The sequence below is a fragment of the Coregonus clupeaformis genome, chromosome 11 (genome assembly GCF_020615455.1).
Source record: "Coregonus clupeaformis isolate EN_2021a chromosome 11, ASM2061545v1, whole genome shotgun sequence".
Classification (NCBI taxonomy): domain Eukaryota; kingdom Metazoa; phylum Chordata; class Actinopteri; order Salmoniformes; family Salmonidae; genus Coregonus; species Coregonus clupeaformis.
Window position 1 is genome coordinate 8,408,320 of NC_059202.1, and position 19,686 is coordinate 8,428,005.

Here is a 19,686-nt window from a genome sequence, read left to right on the forward strand (position 1 = left end):
GTGAAGGCAGCTTCTGTTTTCTTTTCGACTTGCGATAACTCTCCGTGGTTCTAAATCAATGGTTGTTTAGTAGTCCGAAAATGTCGGAAAGATTAACTTGCTTGACCATGTGTAGGTCATGTAACTATTTGGTACATGCAAAATGCTTTGTGGACTCGCCTGGACAGATGTTGCTCTCTGGTTTTGTGATGAAACAAAGGTGTGGTTTCATTTATTCTGGTAAGGCATATGAACTAAAATGTTATAGAGCAAACAACACAATTATCACAACACATAAGCTTTTTTTCCCTGGCTTCCCCAGTGATTTTTTACACGCACTGCTACTGGTACTGGTGTGTGTGTGTGTGTGTGAGTGTGTATCTGTGTGTGTGTGTGTGTGTGTGTTGTGCCTGAAGACATGCATTCTGTAATTGAGCATTCAGACAGCTGCCCCGTGCCATTCACAGCTTACAGCCACTCCTCTTCTCTCTCCTCTACCCTCCACTTTGCTTCACTCCGCTCCCCTCTGCTCTCCTGTTCTGATGAGAATTAATGTACTCTGACGTCCCCCAGAGACTCCCCCACTACCCCCACCACCACCCCTAATGAAGAAATACAGCCTTGCCAAAAACATGGGGAGAGAGAGGTAAGAAAAAGAGGAGGATTGAGGGAGAGAGAGCGAGAGCGAGAGCGAGAGCGAGAGAGAGAGAGAGAGAGAGAGACAGAGAGAGACAGAGAGAGAGAGAGGGGAGTACAAAGAGAGAGGAAGAGAGGATGGGAGAAAGAAGGAGCACAGAGAGGGGGAGATTGTAAGATATAGGGATGGGGGAGAGGGGAGAGGGAAAGACAAAAAGAGGGAAAAGAGATTGAGAAAAGGGCTACATAGAGGGAAATAGAGGGAGGTATAAAGGGAAGGATAGAGAAAGGGAAAAGGGAAGAGAAGTGAGTGGGGTTAATCTGTCTCTACCATTAAGCACCATCACACTCTGATCACAGAGCAAAGGATAGGTCACTCACTACTCCTACTGGTCTGGTACCCATTACACCACTTCAGGAGAGGCTGTGGGTGCAGGAGAGCTGGAGAAGCAGTGGGGTGCAAGTGGTGTGTGGTGGGGGGAACAGGAGACACCAGCTTGGAGGGTTGGGGGAGTTGCTGGGGATGGAGTATAAGGAGGGGGTCTGAGGAGATTGGAGGTGGGCAGGGGGGTAAGGGGAGGCTCTGGAAGGGTTTGGCTGCAGCCGAAGTCACATGTCCTGGATGGCCATACCCTGCCCCAGGGCAGCTAGGGGCAATGACAGCCCTAAAACTCCCCTAGGGCCAGCAATACACCCTGTGCACAAACGTAACACACACAGACACACACACAATATGAGCATGGCTGCCAGAACAGAACGTGAACCCAAGACAGTAACAGAGTGACGACACACACACACACACCATAAACGCTGACCACCACAGAATAAGTGTTACAAAGTCTCTTGTGGAGCAATGTCATCCACACACATCGCATGGACGTACGTGCCCATATGGTGTCCGACAGAGGCTCATGGTCAGGATGTCCTGTGTGACTATGTGGTGTAAGAGTAGGTGACTCAAACCAATATCAGCTGTTGCTTGGTCTCAAAGAGCCTTGCATTGTGGGTAGCTCAGGTTACACATCCTCCGTTTTCACTTATCCTTTTCTAATCTCCTCTGACAAACACACACACAAACACACACACTGTCAGAGTGTATCAGAGTGCTGAGAGCAGAGGGAATAAGCCAAATTAAAGTGTTATTAGGGCAGCTGAGACTGTGTGTGTGTGCGTGTGTGCAGCGACAGCAACATCAGGGGAGATACATCCCTAAGGTAGGAGAATAACGACTGATATGCACAGACCTCATCAAATGACAGACTTCATTATGTCTAACTCATCTGGGCATGTACTATACTGTATCAAGCATGAGGGATTTAACTGCTCTGAAAAAAACACTAATGATCTTATTTAATCAAAACCTAAGTATGGATAAATTTTCTTAGAGGTCCAAACCAGACGATCAGGCTGCTTTCTGTTTTTGAACACCGGTGGGGCAGATGATATTGCTACAGGATAACTGATTTATATTGGAATAAACAAAAACAACCACAGAGTAGGAGAATGGGACAGACAGGTTTACAGTGAGAGGGGTGGGGTGGTGAGTTGTGTACTTACAGTTTCTTAGCCTTGAAGGAGTCAGTGAACTCTCTGACACTGCGGAGAGAGGCCAGGTCCAACATCATGGCCTCCACCCTGGCCTTATGCTGCAGAGAGAACACACACAACACGTCATCATAGTCATCCTCCTCCTCATGACGGCATATTGAGAATCAGTCCCACAACCACTAGCTCCTGGCCTGACACCCATAAATCAGAAGCAGACATTTAGATTGACATCAGCTGATGTTGAGTTAGACCAGACAGCGTGCAGATGCCTGCAGATCTGATGAGACATCATGAGCACAGCCCATCTACAGCAGACAGACACTATTATGTCTCAGGATGTCGTCTCAGGTTCACATGGTACTGTCGGTTCTGTCTGTCTGCTGTCAGAGAGTGCGTGTGTAGCTCATCACCCACCATATGCTGGTAGACAGGGAGAGGAGGAGAGTGGAGAGGAGAAGAAGTGGTGAAATATAGATTCCTATAGAGCTAAATACATAGCTGCATTTACACACTGAATTCAGACTACTCATCATCTACTCTATCAGACTGGATCAGTCTACACACACATCTGATCCTGTCAGAGCTGTATTACCATGACCAGGTATAGAACCCAGACCTCTGCCCTGTCCCCTCACAGCAGTCATGCGTTTGTTCTTAGTGTGTTAACTCAGGCCCTCTGCTCTCCATAAAACATACAAGTAGGGTTATTCAAATGTTCATACCTTCATACCATTCCTGTACCATACCAAGGTATACGTTATTACCGGCAGTGCACACAAGGGGCGCTATTTCTTTCAAAACATAAAATTGCTCACAAATTTAGGCAGCAGGGATCTTGATCCAGGAGGGGATTGATTGTCTGCTGTAACTAAGAAGCTTGATCTTGCAAGCTAGCCACTTAGCTAGCAAGTTAGCAAACAAAATGCATAGCTGATTCCCTGAGCTGGAGATATTTGGCACAATGTGCACAGATAGGGCTCTACCTGGGCAGAGCACATGCCCCTTTGCCCTTCCAGTCTCCAAAGTGCCCTTTTCGGTTGTGGTCGATTTTTTTTGCATACATTTTTTTCTCGTTGTTGTTCTGAACCCACTGCCCGCAAGTTGTCGTTAAATTCTCATCTATGCTTCAGAACCAAAAAGTTGTGTCTTGATTGTTGACCAATGACCAGTCATCAGCGTTGGCGCGCAAAGGTGGGCGCACATATCAGATTAGTGACCAGAAAGAACTTGTTTCATTTTCTCCAGTTTTGCATGACAAAAACAGAGTAGTCCTACGTTTATATTATATAAAATACATGGCACTGCCTTCAACATTATAGGACGAAGATCTAACATATTCTGAATTTATCATGATATTTGTGAGGAAGAACAGGGCTACAACGGCTGGCAACGAGCACTCTGCAGGCCTCCAAAGTGATGGCGTGGTGCGGACAGAACATGCTTTCCATCCGATCCTGCAACCTCTGCTACAAATAGGCTGTATGATTTAGCTTGCTCTGGACTCCAAAGAAGTGAAATGATATATCGCTAGTTGATATTGGATGCTAACATTAAATCATTTCTGCTCCAAATGCATCAGGTGTAAAACACAGTTTATTTCTGTAGCCTATCTTGCTTTTTGAAAATCCATCAACGTTTATGGCTGTAATGACAGGCTACATTTGCGCAGCGATTGTGTGCACATGTGCATGTGCGTGGGTCGCAAGTTTTGTACAACTCCTTTTTGGGGGTAGCGGGTTAAAATGTTTTAAAACCACTGGGGTACATGGAATTGGGTTGGATATAGTAATGGTAGGCTTCAGTATTTCTTACAATCTTCTATTTTGACAGGAATTGTGTGGTCATTGTTAATAAGTGCAGCATTTATTCCAGACGAAAATAGTTTTGCATTATACTTCACTCATCAGACTGTGCTGCTTTCCCCTCGTCTTCTAATAATTGCTCAAAAACTTTTTTGGGGTTGCCCTTTTCTTGTTTTGAGCACATGCCCCCCAAAAGGTCTGTCTTAGGTAGTTAACTTATAGTTAGTTATAACTTATAGTTATTTTTAATTTTTACGGTATTAAAAATCATACTGTCTGTATTTCAAAATACCACGGTATACGGTATATATGGTATGTCGCCCAATCCTGTGTGTGTTCCTCTCAGAACAATGGTCCCTCAAGCCAGAGAGAGACATCACTCCTGGGATTCCACCGTCTGGGATCGGGAATATCAGCTATTCCTGATGCATGTGCGCACACACACACACACACACACTTCCCCCGCTGTTTGTCCCTAGAGAGCACTGTCAGCTCACATTACCCCAGGAAAGAGCGTTCAATGTTCCGCTCTCCGCTTCCGACTCCCCTGTCAGCCTTTTCCCACATCTCATCTCTATCCCAGGAACGTCATAAGGGAGCGTCTTTCCTTCATGCATCTGTCTCTGTAGAGAGTAACTGTACATGACACCCACAGCAAGGACACACATGGAACAATACCCACCAGTCAAGCAAAACACGCCAAGGGTTAACATCTCCTTCATATTTAAGGAACACTTTTCAAGCGTTTTATACTTGCATTTACTGCCCCTATAAGTATTTACACATTCACACACACACAATACACACACAATACACACAAATGTTCAATTCTGTGACTCAAGGGTAAAACCAGGCCAGCTTAGAATGATCTAATCTGAATGGTTCTCTTGATGCTATGATATACCATTCCAGGGCCGCTATTACACAGAGTTAAGGAGGTGATTATGGCCATTATATATATATGTCTGATTATAGGGATATAGGGGATGTTTCATATGATCTACACATAGCATTAATCACAGGTGAGAGAGTATGATCATCTCCTTTAATGACCCTGTAAAAGTGGCACACAACAAACACACGGTCTAAACCTCCCTCGCTTCCCTTACTAGAGTCTGGTTCCTCTCAAGGTTTCCTCCTGCCTAGGGAGTTTTTCCTGACCACTCATTTCTCCTTGTTCTATAGGGGTTAAAGCAATATGGGACATGTATTAAAATGCTCAATATGAATACAATATGATAAATGGATCTACTCCTGTTTCTCAGTGACAGAGAAGGTGTCTGAAGATCCTCAGCGAGAGAGAGAGAGATGGCGGAATGGAGGGGGTATGGGGGAAGGGGGGTACTGGAGCAAATCTAGCAGAGGGAAGTGAGCAGCCTCCCTCCCTCCCTCCCTCCCTCCCTCCCGCCTGCCTACCCTCCCTATACAGATTCAAGTCTTGCGAAGAAAATAAACTTTATTGCCTGGAAAGAGGGGGAAAAGCATGTAAAAAGCATTAAAGCGATGGAGGTGAACAATTAGACAGATGGCCAGGTTTCAGAAGGAGAAAAGGGGGGAAAAAGGAGAGAGGCAGAAAGAGCAAGGGAGAACATGCGGACGCAATCGTTCAGGGGGTTTACGAGGAAGCTGACAAGTCGTGGTCTCTTGAAGGGCGTTGAGGAAGTGAGAGCCAGTGAAGCTGCTCTGGTAACACTGACTGCACTAACGCTGACTAGGCTACACCAGGGGACGCTAGTGGAGGGGTGACAGGGCTACACGCTGTTGGCTACATACCATCTTGGACTTCTGTTAGATACTAACTCTGACTTTGGTGAAATACAAATTCTGGCTAAATTCTCAGACTTTGAAACTATTATTCCTTTGACTTTGGCTGAATACTAAAAACAGAATCATAAAGTCAATGCATCAACTTACACTCAGGTTTTGGGTGGATTTGGTAGCAGACTGACAGAGCAAGATGGTCTGGGGTCTTTCTGTCATCTGTCTGTCTGTCGGCAAAAACAGGTACATGGTGAGGACTCAAAGCACAAGGTCACCATGATGACAACACGAGCTTCAGATCCCACTCCACACCCTGCCCCACCCATCACCCCTAGAGAACAGCTGTCTGTTACATCACTATGACCTTTCTGACTTTCACCACAGACACAGAGAGAGAGAGAAAGAGACAGAGAGAGAATGAGAGTGCGTGGGGAGAGGGGGAGGATTGAGAAAGAAAAGAGCGAGAGAGATACAGAAAGAGCAAGATCGGGGAGGAAAGCGCAAGAAAGGGGATGGAGGGATAGCTAAATATGCTAAAATAGAACGAGAGGATGACGGGTTCCTTTCTCTCTTATAAAAATATAAAATCACATACCCTCCTGCATTACACAGATGAGCAGAGAAGGAAAGTAAAGTCAGGCAGGTACCACACACCTGAGACAAATTACACAGGTACCACACACCTGAGACAAATTACACAGGTACCACACACCTGAGAGAAATTACACAGGTACCACACACCTGAGACAAATTACACAGGTACCACACACCTGAGACAAATTACACAGGTACCACACACCTGAGACAAATTACACAGGTACCACACACCTCCTCCCATGTGTGTTGAGAGATGCATAGAGATTTAAGAGAGAGAGGAGGGAGAGAGAGAGGAAAGCAATAGGAAAGAGAGTGGGGGCTGTAATATAATTATAAGCGTGGCCATCCAATCCAATCAAATTAAGAGGTATGAGGGGACCGAGCCCCTTCCTGTTCAGTAAGACACTAGACCACTCTACAGTCCCCTTCAATACACACACACCACTGACCCCTTCAATAGTGTTGAAGCCAGCCCTAATGGAGCTAGAAGAGTGGAACGGCCAAATAATGCACTGGGTTAATGCACTAGCACCCTCTCACTGCCCTCACCCCCCTCACCCATACTGCCCCTCTCACATCACCTGCCCCCGCCAACGACCTCCCACAGGATCCAGGACACTTAAGAAATCAAACCCCCCCCACCTCCATCTTCACACACCTATCAGGAGTAATGGAGAAAAGGATGCAGACAGGGGATGAGGGAGAGATATAGAGATACAGTGGGGAAAAAAAGTATTTAGTCAGCCACCAATTGTGCAAGTTCTCCCACTTGAAAAGATGAGAGAGGCCTGTAATTTTCATCATAGGTACACATCAACTATGACAGACAAAATGAGAAAAAAATGTCCAGAAAATCACATTGTAGGATTTTTAATAAATGTATTTGCAAATTATGGTGGAAAATAAGTATTTGGTCAATAACAAAAGTTTCTCAATACTTTGTTATATACCCTTTGTTGGCAATGACACAGGTCAAACGTTTTCTGTAAGTCTTCACAAGGTTTTCACACACTGTTGCTGGTATTTTGGCCCATTCCTCCATGCAGATCTCCTCTAGAGCAGTGATGTTTTGGGGCTGTCGCTGGGCAACACGGACTTTCAACTCCCTCCAAAGATTTTCTATGGGGTTGAGATCTGGAGACTGGCTAGGCCACTCCAGGACCTTGAAATGCTTCTTACGAAGCCACTCCTTCGTTGCCTGGGCGGTGTGTTTGGGATCATTGTCATGCTGAATGACCCAGCCACGTTTCATCTTCAATGCCCTTGCTGATGGAAGGAGGTTTTCACTCAAAATCTCACGATACATGGCCCCATTCATTCTTTCCTTTACATGGATCAGTTGTCCTGGTCCCTTTGCAGAAAAACTGCCCCAAAGCATGATGTTTCCACCCACATGCTTCACAGTAGGTATGGTGTTCTTTGGATGCAACTCAGCATTCTTTGTCCTCCAAACACGACGAGTTGAGTTTTTACCAAAAAGTTATATTTTGGTTTCATCTGACCATATGATATTCTCTCAATCCTCTTCTGGATCATCCAAATGCACTCTAGCAAACTTCAGACGGGCCTGGACATGTACTGGCTTAAGCAGGGGGACACGTCTAGCACTGCAGGATTTGAGTCCCTGGCGGCGTAGTGTGTTACTGATGGTAGGCTTTGTTACTTTGGTCCCAGCTCTCTGCAGGTCATTCACTAGGTCCCCCCGTGTGGTTCTGGGATTTTTGCTCACCGTTCTTGTGATCATTTTGACCCCACGGGGTGAGATCTTGCGTGGAGCCCCAGATCGAGGGAGATTATCAGTGGTCTTGTATGTCTTCCATTTCCTAATAATTGCTCCCACAGTTGATTTCTTCAAACCAAGCTGCTTACCTATTGCAGATTCAGTCTACCCAGCCTGGTGCAGGTCTACAATTTTGTTTCTGGTGTCCTTTGACAGCTCTTTGGTCTTGGCCATAGTGGAGTTTGGAGTGTGACTGTTTGAGGTTGTGGACAGGTGTCTTTTATACTGATAACAAGTTCAAACAGGTGCCATTAATACAGGTAACGAGTGGAGGACAGAGGAGCCTCTTAAAGAAGTTGTTACAGGTCTGTGAGAGCCAGAAATCTTGCTTGTTTGTAGGTGACCAAATACTTATTTTCCACCATAATTTGCAAATAAATTCATAAAAAATCCTACAATGTGATTTTCTGGATTTTATTTTCTCAATTTGTCTGTCATAGTTGACGTGTACCTATGATGAAAATTACAGGCCTCTCTCATCTTTTTAAGTGGGAGAACATGCACAATTGGTGGCTGACTAAATACTTTTTTTCCCCACTGTAGGTAGATGGAGTGGGATGATATGAAATAATGATATAATCATCATAACAAAGTAGTTATAACATTTTATTAGCAGTTTATAAGCATACAGGCAAAATCTGTAACAATTGTAATGTTGTGTGTTAATACTGTTAACAGAAAGTAAAATGATACTAAGTTCTACTGTATGTGTGAAAGTGAGTGAGCAGAGAAGTCCCCATGTGAAAAGGGCACCTTATAAAAGCAATTAAGAGAGCTGGCTTTGAACAGCTCAGTCAGCCACAGCCTGGCCATAGACTAGAACAGGCCTGACTGGGAGGAAGAGAACAGAACAGAATAAAACCTCCATGACCTTGTCCTGACCACTCCACTTGGTCATCAGCTTTTAAGACAGTATTGGATCAGAGACATACTGAACAAAAACATAAACACAACATGCAAGGATTTCAAAGATTTTACTGAGCTACAGTTCATATAAGGAAATCAGTCATTTAAATAAATTCATTAGGCCCTAATCTATGGAGTTCACATGACTGGGAATACAGATGTGCATCTGTTGGTCACAGATACCTTAAAAAAAGGTAGGGGTGTGGATCAGAAAACCAGTCAGTATTTGGTGACCACCATTTGCCTCATGCAGCGCAACACATCTCCTTTGCATAGAGTTGATCAGGCTGTTGATTGTGGCCTGTGGAATGTTGTCCCACTCCTCTTCAATGGCTGTGCGAAGTTGCTGGATATTGGTGGGAACTGGAACACGCTGTCGTACACGTCGATCCAGAGCATCATAAACATGTTCAATGGGTGACATGTCTGGTGAGTATACAGGCCATGGAAGAACTGGGACATTTTCATTTTCTGGGAAATGTGTACAAATCCTTGCGACATGGGGCTGTGAATTATCATACTGAAAGATGAGGTGATAGCGGCGGATGAATGGCACAACAATGGGCCTCAGGATTTTATCCATCGATAAAATGCAATTGTGTTCGTTGTGCGTAGCTTATGCCTGCAAAAACTGCACATTTTAAAGTGGCCTTTTATTGTCTTCAGCACAAGGTGCACCTGTGTAATGATCATGCTGTTTATTCAGCTTCTTGATATGCCACACCTGTCAGGTGGATGGATTATCTTGGCAAAGGAGAAATGCTCACTAACAGGGATGTAAACAAATTTGTGCAAGAAATTTGAGAGAAATAAGCTTTTTGTGCATATGGAAGATTTCTGGGATCTTTTATTCAGCTAATGAAACATGGGACCAACATTTTACATGTTGCCTTTATATTTTGGCTCAGTGTACATATTTTGGGTAGAAAGAGAAAAGGGGAAGGAGGGAAACGGCAGCGTGAGCTGGTCATAAATCATCCTGTCAGAATTATGACGTTCCTTCATAAATACCGACCAATCTCCTCTCCACCTGGCTGAGTCACACAGGCACACACGCATACATACGAACGCACACACACACGGATACATGTACACACCACTCCACCTGGCTGCGTCTCTACTTAGGATCTGAGTCTAAGTACTGAGCTCCCTTTCTCGGTTCTATACACCCCCCACACACACACACACATCACAATTAATAGTGAGGCCAGTCTCTGGTAGGAAGGGGAAAGTGCCTGTTCAGCACATAGAGGCTGAATATGCAATTTCCTCCCGTTAAGTCTGTATTAAATTGATTTCTTTACTGTCTGACACAGACAGGGGTTTTTCCCCCCTAATGAAAGCAGGATAATCTACAGGTTTTCCCTTTCCTGAAATCAAGTTACAAATCAAGCGACTGTTGAGCTGATATGGGAAAGGTGAAGGAAGGACACAGGATGATTTTCCAGATGAGGAACATGGAGAATGAGGCACATACCGTACGTGCTGATACTCTCAACACAGACAATGGAGAGCAGCTCACACACCACACACACAGATGGGCAGTATTTCTGTTCCATGTATATGAAATATGTATTTAATTACTTCTGAATGACTTTTTAGTATTTTGTCATTTGTGTTTCACTGGCCTACAATTCAATGTATTTTGTCTATCATCAGGGCTAGACAGGGTCCTGTTGGTAAACCCTGCAATTACGACTGTTATTAATTAAACACATTAACTAATTCAAGCTTCAATGTGTTAATTCAAGTGGTGTGAACTGTGCTCAGAGAGATGAGGGAGAGAGAAAGTGAGAGAGATAATAGAAGGACAGGAAAAGAGAGAAAAGGGAAGAGTTAGATATAGAAACAAATATTTCCTATTTCTCTCTGACATGAAAGTTAAGCGGTGTGAGCAGTGTGTGTTTTACTGGTGTCCTGTGATTACAGCTCCTAGTCTGGTGAATAATCACCACTATATACCAGGTCTAGGCCAGCCTGGGCTAGTCTACTAGGAGATGACATACGACCGCATTATAGTTGTTTCAGTCACTTTAACAAGAGAACAGGCCTTCTGAGAGGACACTAAGAGAAAGATACATCAGGACTGAGAGAGGCTATTAGTATGTCTTAGAAAAGACAGAAGTGTTACTGTCTCTCTGGACAGAGGAGGGAATGGAGGAGGTCTGAGCAGAGAGAGGTCTTTTGGAGAGACCTCTGTTTCTTTATCCTCTAGCTCTGGTAAAACTGGAAGTACTGCACAGGAAAGAAAGAGAGAGCGAGAGAGAGAGAGAGAGATGGGAAATTAAGAGGACAGGGCGTTCATCATAATTGCAGAGTTTGCTTTTCGGATGCAGACAGAGCAGGGCCATGGAGCCTCAGGCACAGATCACGTGCACACGGACGCCCTTTGCTCCTCTTCTATTCCTCCTTCTCCTCCCTCTCTCATATTCATCTTTCTAATTCAGGGCAGATTCAGATTTGCATCAGAAAGTGACAGAGATTTAAATAAGGTGCCGATGTTATCATACAGACATCCAGACTGACTCTTTTCTCTCCTCCTCATCTTCTCTTCCTCTCTACTCCCCATCTCCCTCTACTCTCCTCTCATCCTCCTCTCCCCACAGCCCTCACATCCCTCTCAATTCAATTTAAATTTAAATTCAATTCAATTTCAATTCAATTTAAGGGCTTTATTGGCATGGGAAACGTATGTTAACATTGCTAAAGCAAGTGTCACGTTCGTTGAATGACGGGTCAGACCAAGGCGCAGCGTGATATATGTACATGTTTATTAACTTATAAACACAACGACAAAACAACAACCGAAACGAAACGTGAAGTCCAAGGTAGAACACACAACATACCTTACAAGGAACAAGATCCCACAACTCAATAGTGCCAATCGGCTGCCTAAGTATGATCCCCAATCAGAGACAACGAGCGACAGCTGCCTCTGATTGGGAACCACACCGGCCAACATAGATCTACACATACTAGCATGCCCACATAGAAAATACTACTTAACAAAGAATATATACACCCTGACTCAACATATACGAGTCCCCTGAGTCAGGGCGTGACAGTACCCCCCCCCCCCCAAAGGTGCGGACTCCGACCGCACAACCTTCACATACCTGGGTAGGGGCCGGGTGGGCATTCCACCTCGGAGGCGGATCCGGCTCCGGGCGTGACGACCACACCCTCTCCGCCTCCCTGTTGCGCCCCTGGTCTGGTCTGGACCTCGGCGCGCTGCTTCCCCTCTCCTTCCTCCCACGATACTCCAGGCCCTGTCTGGACCCTGGTGTGGGAGACCTGAACCTGGAAAGGGGCTGACGTCATGGTCTGGACTGGAGCCGCTGACCGGAGCTGGACCGGGCACCGGTGGAGCGGACTGCTCAGGCTCCGGACTGGAGCCGCTGACCGGAGCTGGACTGGGCACCGGTGGAGCGGACTGCTCTGGCTCCGGAGTGGAGCCGCTGACCGGAGCTGGATCAGGCACCGGTGGAGCGGACTGCTCTGGATCCGGAGTGGAGCCGCTGACCGGAGCTGGATCTGGCACCGGTGGAGCAGAATGCTCTGGCTCCGGAGTGGAACAGCTGACCGGTGCCGGACCAGGCACTGGTGGAACGGGCACGGGCCGTGCCGGACTGGACAAACGCACCACTGGCTTGGTGCGAGGGGCAGGAACGGGCCGGGCCGGACTGGCGACGCGCACCACTGGCTTGATGCGAGGAGCAGGAACAGGCCGGGCCGGACTGGCGACGCGCACCACTGGCTTGGTGCGAGGAGCAGGAACAGGCCGGGCCGGACTGGCGACGCGCACCACTGGCTTGGTGCGAGGAGCAGGAACAGGCCGGGCCGGACCGGACTGGCGACGCGCACCACTGGCTTGGTGCGAGGAGCAGGAACAGGCCGGGCCGGACTGGCGTCGCGCACCACTGGCTTGGTGCGAGGAACAGGCCGGGCCAGACTGGCGACGCGCACCACTGGCTTGGTGCGAGGAGCAGGAACAGGCACAGGCCGTGCCAGACTGGCGACGCGCACCACTGGCTTGGTGCAAGGAGCAGGAACAGGCCAGGCCGGACTGGCGACGCGCACCACTGGCTTGGTGCGAGGAGCAGGAACAGGCCGGGCCGGACTGTGGAGGCGGACTGGAGGTCTGGAGCGGAGAGCTGGCACCACCCGTCCTGGCTGAATGCCTACTTCCACACAGTATGTGTGAGGCATCAGCACAGAACGCACTGGGCAGTGCACGCGCACTGGCGATACAGTTCGTAGAACTGGCGCAGGATATGCGGGACCGAGGAGGCGTACTGGAGACCAGGAGCATTGAGCCGGCACATCCCGTCCTGGCTGGATGCCCATCTTCGCACGGCACGTGCGTGGTGCAAACACAGGACATACAGGACTGTGCCGGTGCACTGGCGACACAGTACGTAGCTCTGCATAACACGGAGCCTGCCCATATTTGAGATTCTTCAAATAGCCACCCTTTGTCTTGATGACAGCTTTGCACACTCTTGGCATTATCTCAAACGGGGGGTTATAAAGAAGATAGCCCTATTTGGTAAAAGACCAAGTCCATATTATGGCAAGAACAGCTCAAATAAGCAAAGAGAAACAACAGTCCATCATTACTTTAAGACATTAAGGTCAGTCAATATGGAAAAATTCAAAAACTTTGAAAGTTTCTTCAAATGCAGTCGCAAAAACCATCAAGTGCTATGATAAAACAGGCACTCATGAGGACCGCCACATGAATGGAAGACCCAGAGTTACCTCTGCTGCAGAAGATAAGATACCAGCCTCAGAAATTGCAGGCCAAATAAATGCTTCACATAGTTCAAGTCACAGACACATCTCAACATCAACAGTTCAGAGGGGACTGTGTGAATCAGGCCTTCATGGTCGAATTGCTGCAAATAAACCACTACAAAAGGACACCAATAAGAAGAAGAGACCTGCATGGACCAAGAAACACAAGCAATGGACATTAGACCGGTGGAAATGTGTCCTTTGGTCTGGAGTCCAAATTGGAGATTTTTGGTTCCAACCGCCGTGTCTTTGTGAGACGCGGTGTGGGTGAACGGATGATCTACGCATGTGTAGTTCCCACCGTAAAGCATGGAGGAGGAGGTGTTATGGTGTGGGTGTGCTTTGCTGGTGACACTGTCTGTGATTGATTTAGAATTCAAGGCACACTTAACCAGCATGGCTACCACAGCATTCTGCAGCGATACGCCATCCCATCTGGTTAGGGCTTAGTGGGACTATCATTTGTTTTTCAACAGGACAATGACCCAATAAACCTCCAGGCTGTGTAAGGGCTATTTTACCAAGAAGGAGAGTGATGGAGTGCTGCATCAGATGACCTGGCCTCCAGAATCCCCCGACCTCAACCCAATTGAGATGGTTTGGGATGAGTCGGACGGCAGAGTGAAGGAAAAGCAGCCAACAAGTGCTAAGCATATGTGGGAACATCCTTCAAGACTATTGGAAAAGCATTCCAGGTGAAGCTGGTTGAGAGAATGCCAAGGCAAAGGGTGGCTATTTGAAGAATCTCAAATATAAAATATATTTTGATTTGTTTAACACTTGTTTGGTTACTACATGATTCCACATGTGTTATTTAATAGTTTTGATGTCTTCACTATTATTCTACAATGTAGAAAATAGTAAAAATAAAGAAAATCCCTTGAATGAGTAGGTGTGTCCAAACTTTTGACTGGTACTGTAAATATGGGTTGTATTTACAATAGTGTTTGTTCTTCACTGGTTGCCCTTTTCTTGTGGCAACAGGTCACACATCTTGCTGCTGTGATGGCACACTGTGGTATTTCACCCAGTTGATAAGGGAATTTATCAAAATTGGGTTTGTTTTCGAAATCTTTGTGGATCTGTGTAATCTGAGGGAAATATGTGTGTCTAATATGGTCATACATTTGGCAGGAGGTTAGGAAGTGCAGCTCAGTTTCCACCTCATTTTGTGGGCAGTGTGCACATAGCCTGTCTTCTCTTGAGAGCCAGGTTTGCCTACAGTGGCCTTTCTCAATAGCAAGGCTATGCTCACCGAGTCTGTACATAGTCAAATCTTTCCTTAAGTTTGGGTCAGTCACAGTGGTCAGGTATTCTGCCACTGTGTACTCTCTGTTTAGGGCAAAATAGCATTCTAGTTTGCTCAGTTATTTTTGTTAATTCTTTCCAATGCGTCAAGTAATTATCTTTTTGTTTTCTCATGATTTGGTTGGGTCTAATTGTGTTGTTGTCCTGGGGCTCTGATGTGTTTGTGAACAGAGCCCCAGGACCAGCTTGCTTAGGGGACTCTTCTCCAAGTTCATCTCTCTGTAGGTGATGGCTTTGTTATGGAAGGTTTGGGAATCGCTTCCTTTTAAGTGGTTATAGAATTTAACGGCACTTTTCTGGATTTTGATAATTAGCGGGTATCAGCCTAATTCTGCTCTGCATGCATTATTTGGTGTTTGTCATGTAGACAGAGGATATTTTTGCAGAATTCTGCATGCAGAGTCTCAATTTGTTGTTTGTACCATTTTGTGAAATATTGGTTGGTGAGCGGACCCCAGACCTCACAACCATTAAGGGCAATGGGTTCTATAACTGATTCAAGTATTTTTAGCCAGATCCTAATTGGTATGTCGAATTTTATGTTCCTTTTGATGGCATAGAAGGCCCTTCTTGCCCTGTCTCTCAGATCTTTCACAGCTTTGTGGAAGCTACCTGTGGTGCTGATGTTTAGGCCAAGGAATGTATTGTTTTTTGTGTGCTCTAGGGCAACGGTGTCTAGATGGAATTTGTATTTGTGGTCCTGGCAACTTGACCTTTTTTGGAACACCATTATTTTTGTCTTACTGAGATTTACTGTCAGGGCCCAGGTCTGACAGAATCTGTGCAGGAGATCTAGGTGGTGCTGTAGGCCATCCTTGGTTGGTGACAGAAGCACCAGATCATCAGCAAACAGTAGATATTTGACTTCAGATTCTAGTAGGGTGAGGCCGGGTGCTGCACTGTTCTAGTGCCCTCGCCAATTCGTTGATATATATGTTGAAGAGGGTGGGGCTTAAACTGCATCCCTGTCTCACCCCACGGCCCTGCAGAAAGAAATGTGTGTTTTTTACCTATTTTAACCGCACACTTCTTGTTTGTGTACATGGATTTTATAATGTCGTATATTTTCCCCCAACACCACTTTCCATCAATTTGTATAGCAGACCCTCATGCCAAATTGAGTTAAAAGCTTTTTTGAAATCAACAAAGCATGAAAAGACTTTGCCTTTGTTTTAGTTTGTTTGTTTGTCAATTAGGGTGTGCAGGGTGAATACATGGTCTGTCGTACGGTAATTTGGTAAAAAGCCAATTTGACATTTGCTCAGTACATTGTTTTCACTGAGGAAATGAACTAGTCTGCTGTTAATGATAATGCAGAGGATTTTCCCAAGATTGCTGTTGACGCATATCCCACGGTAGTTATTGGGGTAAAATTTGTCTCCACTTTTGTGGATTGGGGTGATCAGTCCTTGGTTCCAAATATTGGGGAAGATGCCAGAGCTAAGGATTCTGTTAAAGAGTTTAAGTATAGCCAATTGGAATTTGTGGTCTGTATATTTTATCATTTCATTTAGGATACAATCAACACCACGGGCCTTTTTGGGTTGTAGGTTTGTATTTTGTCCTGTAATTCATTCAATGTAATTGGAGAATCCAGTGGGTTCTGGTTGTTTTTAATAGTTGATTCTAAGATTTGCATTTGATCATGTATATTTTTTTGCTGTTTGTTCTTTGTTATAGGGCCAAAATGATTGGAGAAGTGGTTTACCCATCCATCTCCATTTTGGATAGACAGCTCTTTTGTTATTGTTTGTTTAGAGTTTTCCAATTTTCCCAGATGTGGTTAGTCTATGGATTCTTCAATTACATTGAGCTGATTTCTGACATGCTGTTCCTTCTTTTTCCGTAGTGTATTTCTGTATTGTTTTAGTGATTCAACATAGAGAAGGATCAGTTTTTCTGGGTCTCGATGTTTTTAGTTAGATAGGTTTATCAATTTCTTTCTTAGGTTTTTGCATTCTTCATCAAACCATTTGTCATTGTTCTTAATTTTCTTAGGTTTTCTGCTTGAAATGTTTTGATTTGATAGGGAAGCTGAGAGGTCAAATATACTGTTTAGGTTTTCTACTGCCAAGTTTACACCTTCACTATTACAGTGGAACGTTTTGTCCAGGAAGTTGTCTAAAAGGGATTTAATTTGTTGTTGTCTAATTGTTTTTTGGTAGGTTTCCACACTACTTTCCTTCATCTATATCATTTCTTAATATTATTCAGTTCCTTTGGCTTTGATGCCTCATGATTGAGTATTGCTCTGTTCAAGTAGACTGTGATTTTGCTGTGGTCTGATAGGGGTGTCAGTGGGCTGACTGTGAACGCTCTGAGAGACTCTGGGTTGAGGTCAGTGATAAAGTAGTCTACAGTACTACTGCCAAGAGATGAGCTATAGGTGTACCTACCATAGGAGTCCCCTTGAAGCCTACCATTGACTACGTACATACCCAGCGTGCGACAGAGTTGTGACCCGTTTTTGTTGGTTATGTTGTCGTAATTGTGCCTAGGGGGGCATATGGGAGAGGGAATGCTGTCATCTCCAGGTAAGTGTTTGTCGCCCTGTGTGCTGAGGGTGTCAGGTTCTTGTCCAGTTCTGGCATTTAGGTCGCCACAGACTAGTACATGTCCCTGGGCCTGGAAATGATTGATTTCCCCCTCCAGGATGGAGAAGCTGTCTTCATTAAAGTATGGAGATTCTAGTGGGGGGATATAGGTAGCACACAGGAGGACATCATTTTTCTCTGTTGAGATCATTTCATTTGGAATTTCTAGCCAAATGTAAAATGTTCATGTTTTGATTAATTTAATAGAGTGAGTTAGGTCTACTCTTTCCCAAATTAGCATACCCCCTGAGTCCCTTCCCTGTTTCACACCTGGTAGTTTGGTGGATGGGACTACCAGCTCTCTGTAACCTAGAAGGCAACCAGTGGGTCCATCTCCACTATACAATGTTTCTTGTAGGATGACAATGTCTGTATTTCTGATTTCTTTGGTGAAGTCCAGGTTCCTGCTCTTTAGGCCAAAGGCAGATGACCTCAGGCCTTGGATATATTGGGCTCCCGAGTGGCACAGTGGTCTAAGGCACTACATCTCTGTGCTTGAGGTGTCACTACAGACCCCCTGGTTCGATTCCAGGCTGTATCACAACCGGCCGTGATTGGGAGTCCCATAGGGCGGCGCACAATTGGCCCAGCGTCGTCCGGGTTTGGCCGGTGTAGGCCGTCATTGTAAATAAGAATTTGTTCTTAACTGACTTGCCTAGTTAAATAAAGGTACAATATAAATAAATAAAAATCCAGGATGAGATAGTGAAGGCTTTGTGTTCCATAAAGTGTCTAATGTTGCATGTCTGGGAGAGTGTCTCGCTGGTCTGGGCGGGGTGTCTGTTGAGCTGTTGCTCCTGTGTGAGGTGTTGGGTCTGCGGTTGAGGGCGATATCCTTTAGGGTCCGGGCGAAGGTGGGCACAGCTGCCTTGCATAGGTGGACCTGGTCGTAAAGGCTGTTCAAGTCCAGGGTGGAGGGGTGGGCCAGGTAGACATTTGGTTTTGAGGCACAGTCACGGGAAATACTTGCGTTTACCTGCTGTATGGTAACAGGGTAGAAGTATTTTCGTGGTAGCAGGGTTGAAATAACTACTTGTGCGTTGGGGAAAGTAGAAGAAGCTTTTTATATCACTCCCTTGAGTGCTATGGCCACCCTTTCCTGCTGTGTTCTCAGGTCGGTTGTGCCTGTGTGTATTATTTTGTGGCTGCGTGATCCTAGTTGGTCCTCAGACAGAAGGTCTAGGCGCGCTGGGTGTTTGGACACCAGAGTTTAGACACTGTGTGTTTGGGAAAAAGTTTATTTTCTTGTATGTATTTCCCGTTTGAGTCCATAAGGAGTACAATCTGTGGCTTGTGTATGTCCTCAGTGGGTGTGGGGGGGTCGTCAGGAGGGCTATCAGGGTGGCTGACGGGGGGTGCTCAGAGGGGTTGGGATCCCCTGGGCTTGGGGTTCTTCATTTGTTTGTCCGGCTGTGATGTCGAGGCTATGGTCAGGGTCTAGGGTGTACTGTTCTGCTGCAGTGTCGAAACTTTGGTCAGGATCTGAGGTGGGCTGTTCTGCTGGCTTCTCTGCGGGGGTGGCCAGCTCTCTAATGGGTTGTTCTCTGTCACACGCCATCCCCCTCACCCTCTCCTCCAGCACTCTCATCCTCTCCTCTAGTGCTCTGTTCTTCTCCTGCTCTTTCTTATGTTGATGTTGTCTCACTACAGTCCAGAGTGCAGACATGTCTCTCTCCACCTCAAGCTCTCCAGGTCTAGTTAAGGTGGTGTTGTTGTGCTGGACTGTTGTCTGGGTCTGTGCTGACTGGAGTGTAATCACCTGCTGTTCCAGCTCCACCTGCCTTACCTCCAGCTGGGTGAATTTATCCTTCATTTCAATGAGGGAGTAGTACTCTGTGCTGGGAAGTTGACTTTCCGCTTGGGGTTGCTCGTCTGTGGGGTTATTTAATGAAAAGGTCTGGTCTGACCCGCTCGGGGTGGGGGTATCTTTCTCCTTCTCCTGCTGAGCTATTTCTTTGATTAGGTGAAAGTCCAGCTG

At 45.9% G+C, this 19,686-nt stretch overlaps 1 protein-coding gene across 2 annotated transcripts in view; it reads right to left on the bottom strand.

Moving 5' to 3' along the window:
• The window catches only part of LOC121576371 (WW domain-containing oxidoreductase-like), an 80,869-nt gene that overhangs the window by 21,852 nt on the left and 39,331 nt on the right, over window positions 1–19,686 (bottom strand). For both annotated transcript variants that reach the window (XM_041889458.1, XM_041889457.1), the window contains one exon: window positions 2,173–2,261. In XM_041889458.1, coding sequence (XP_041745392.1) covers window positions 2,173–2,261 — 89 coding nt within the window. The remainder of the gene's footprint in view (window positions 1–2,172; window positions 2,262–19,686) is intronic.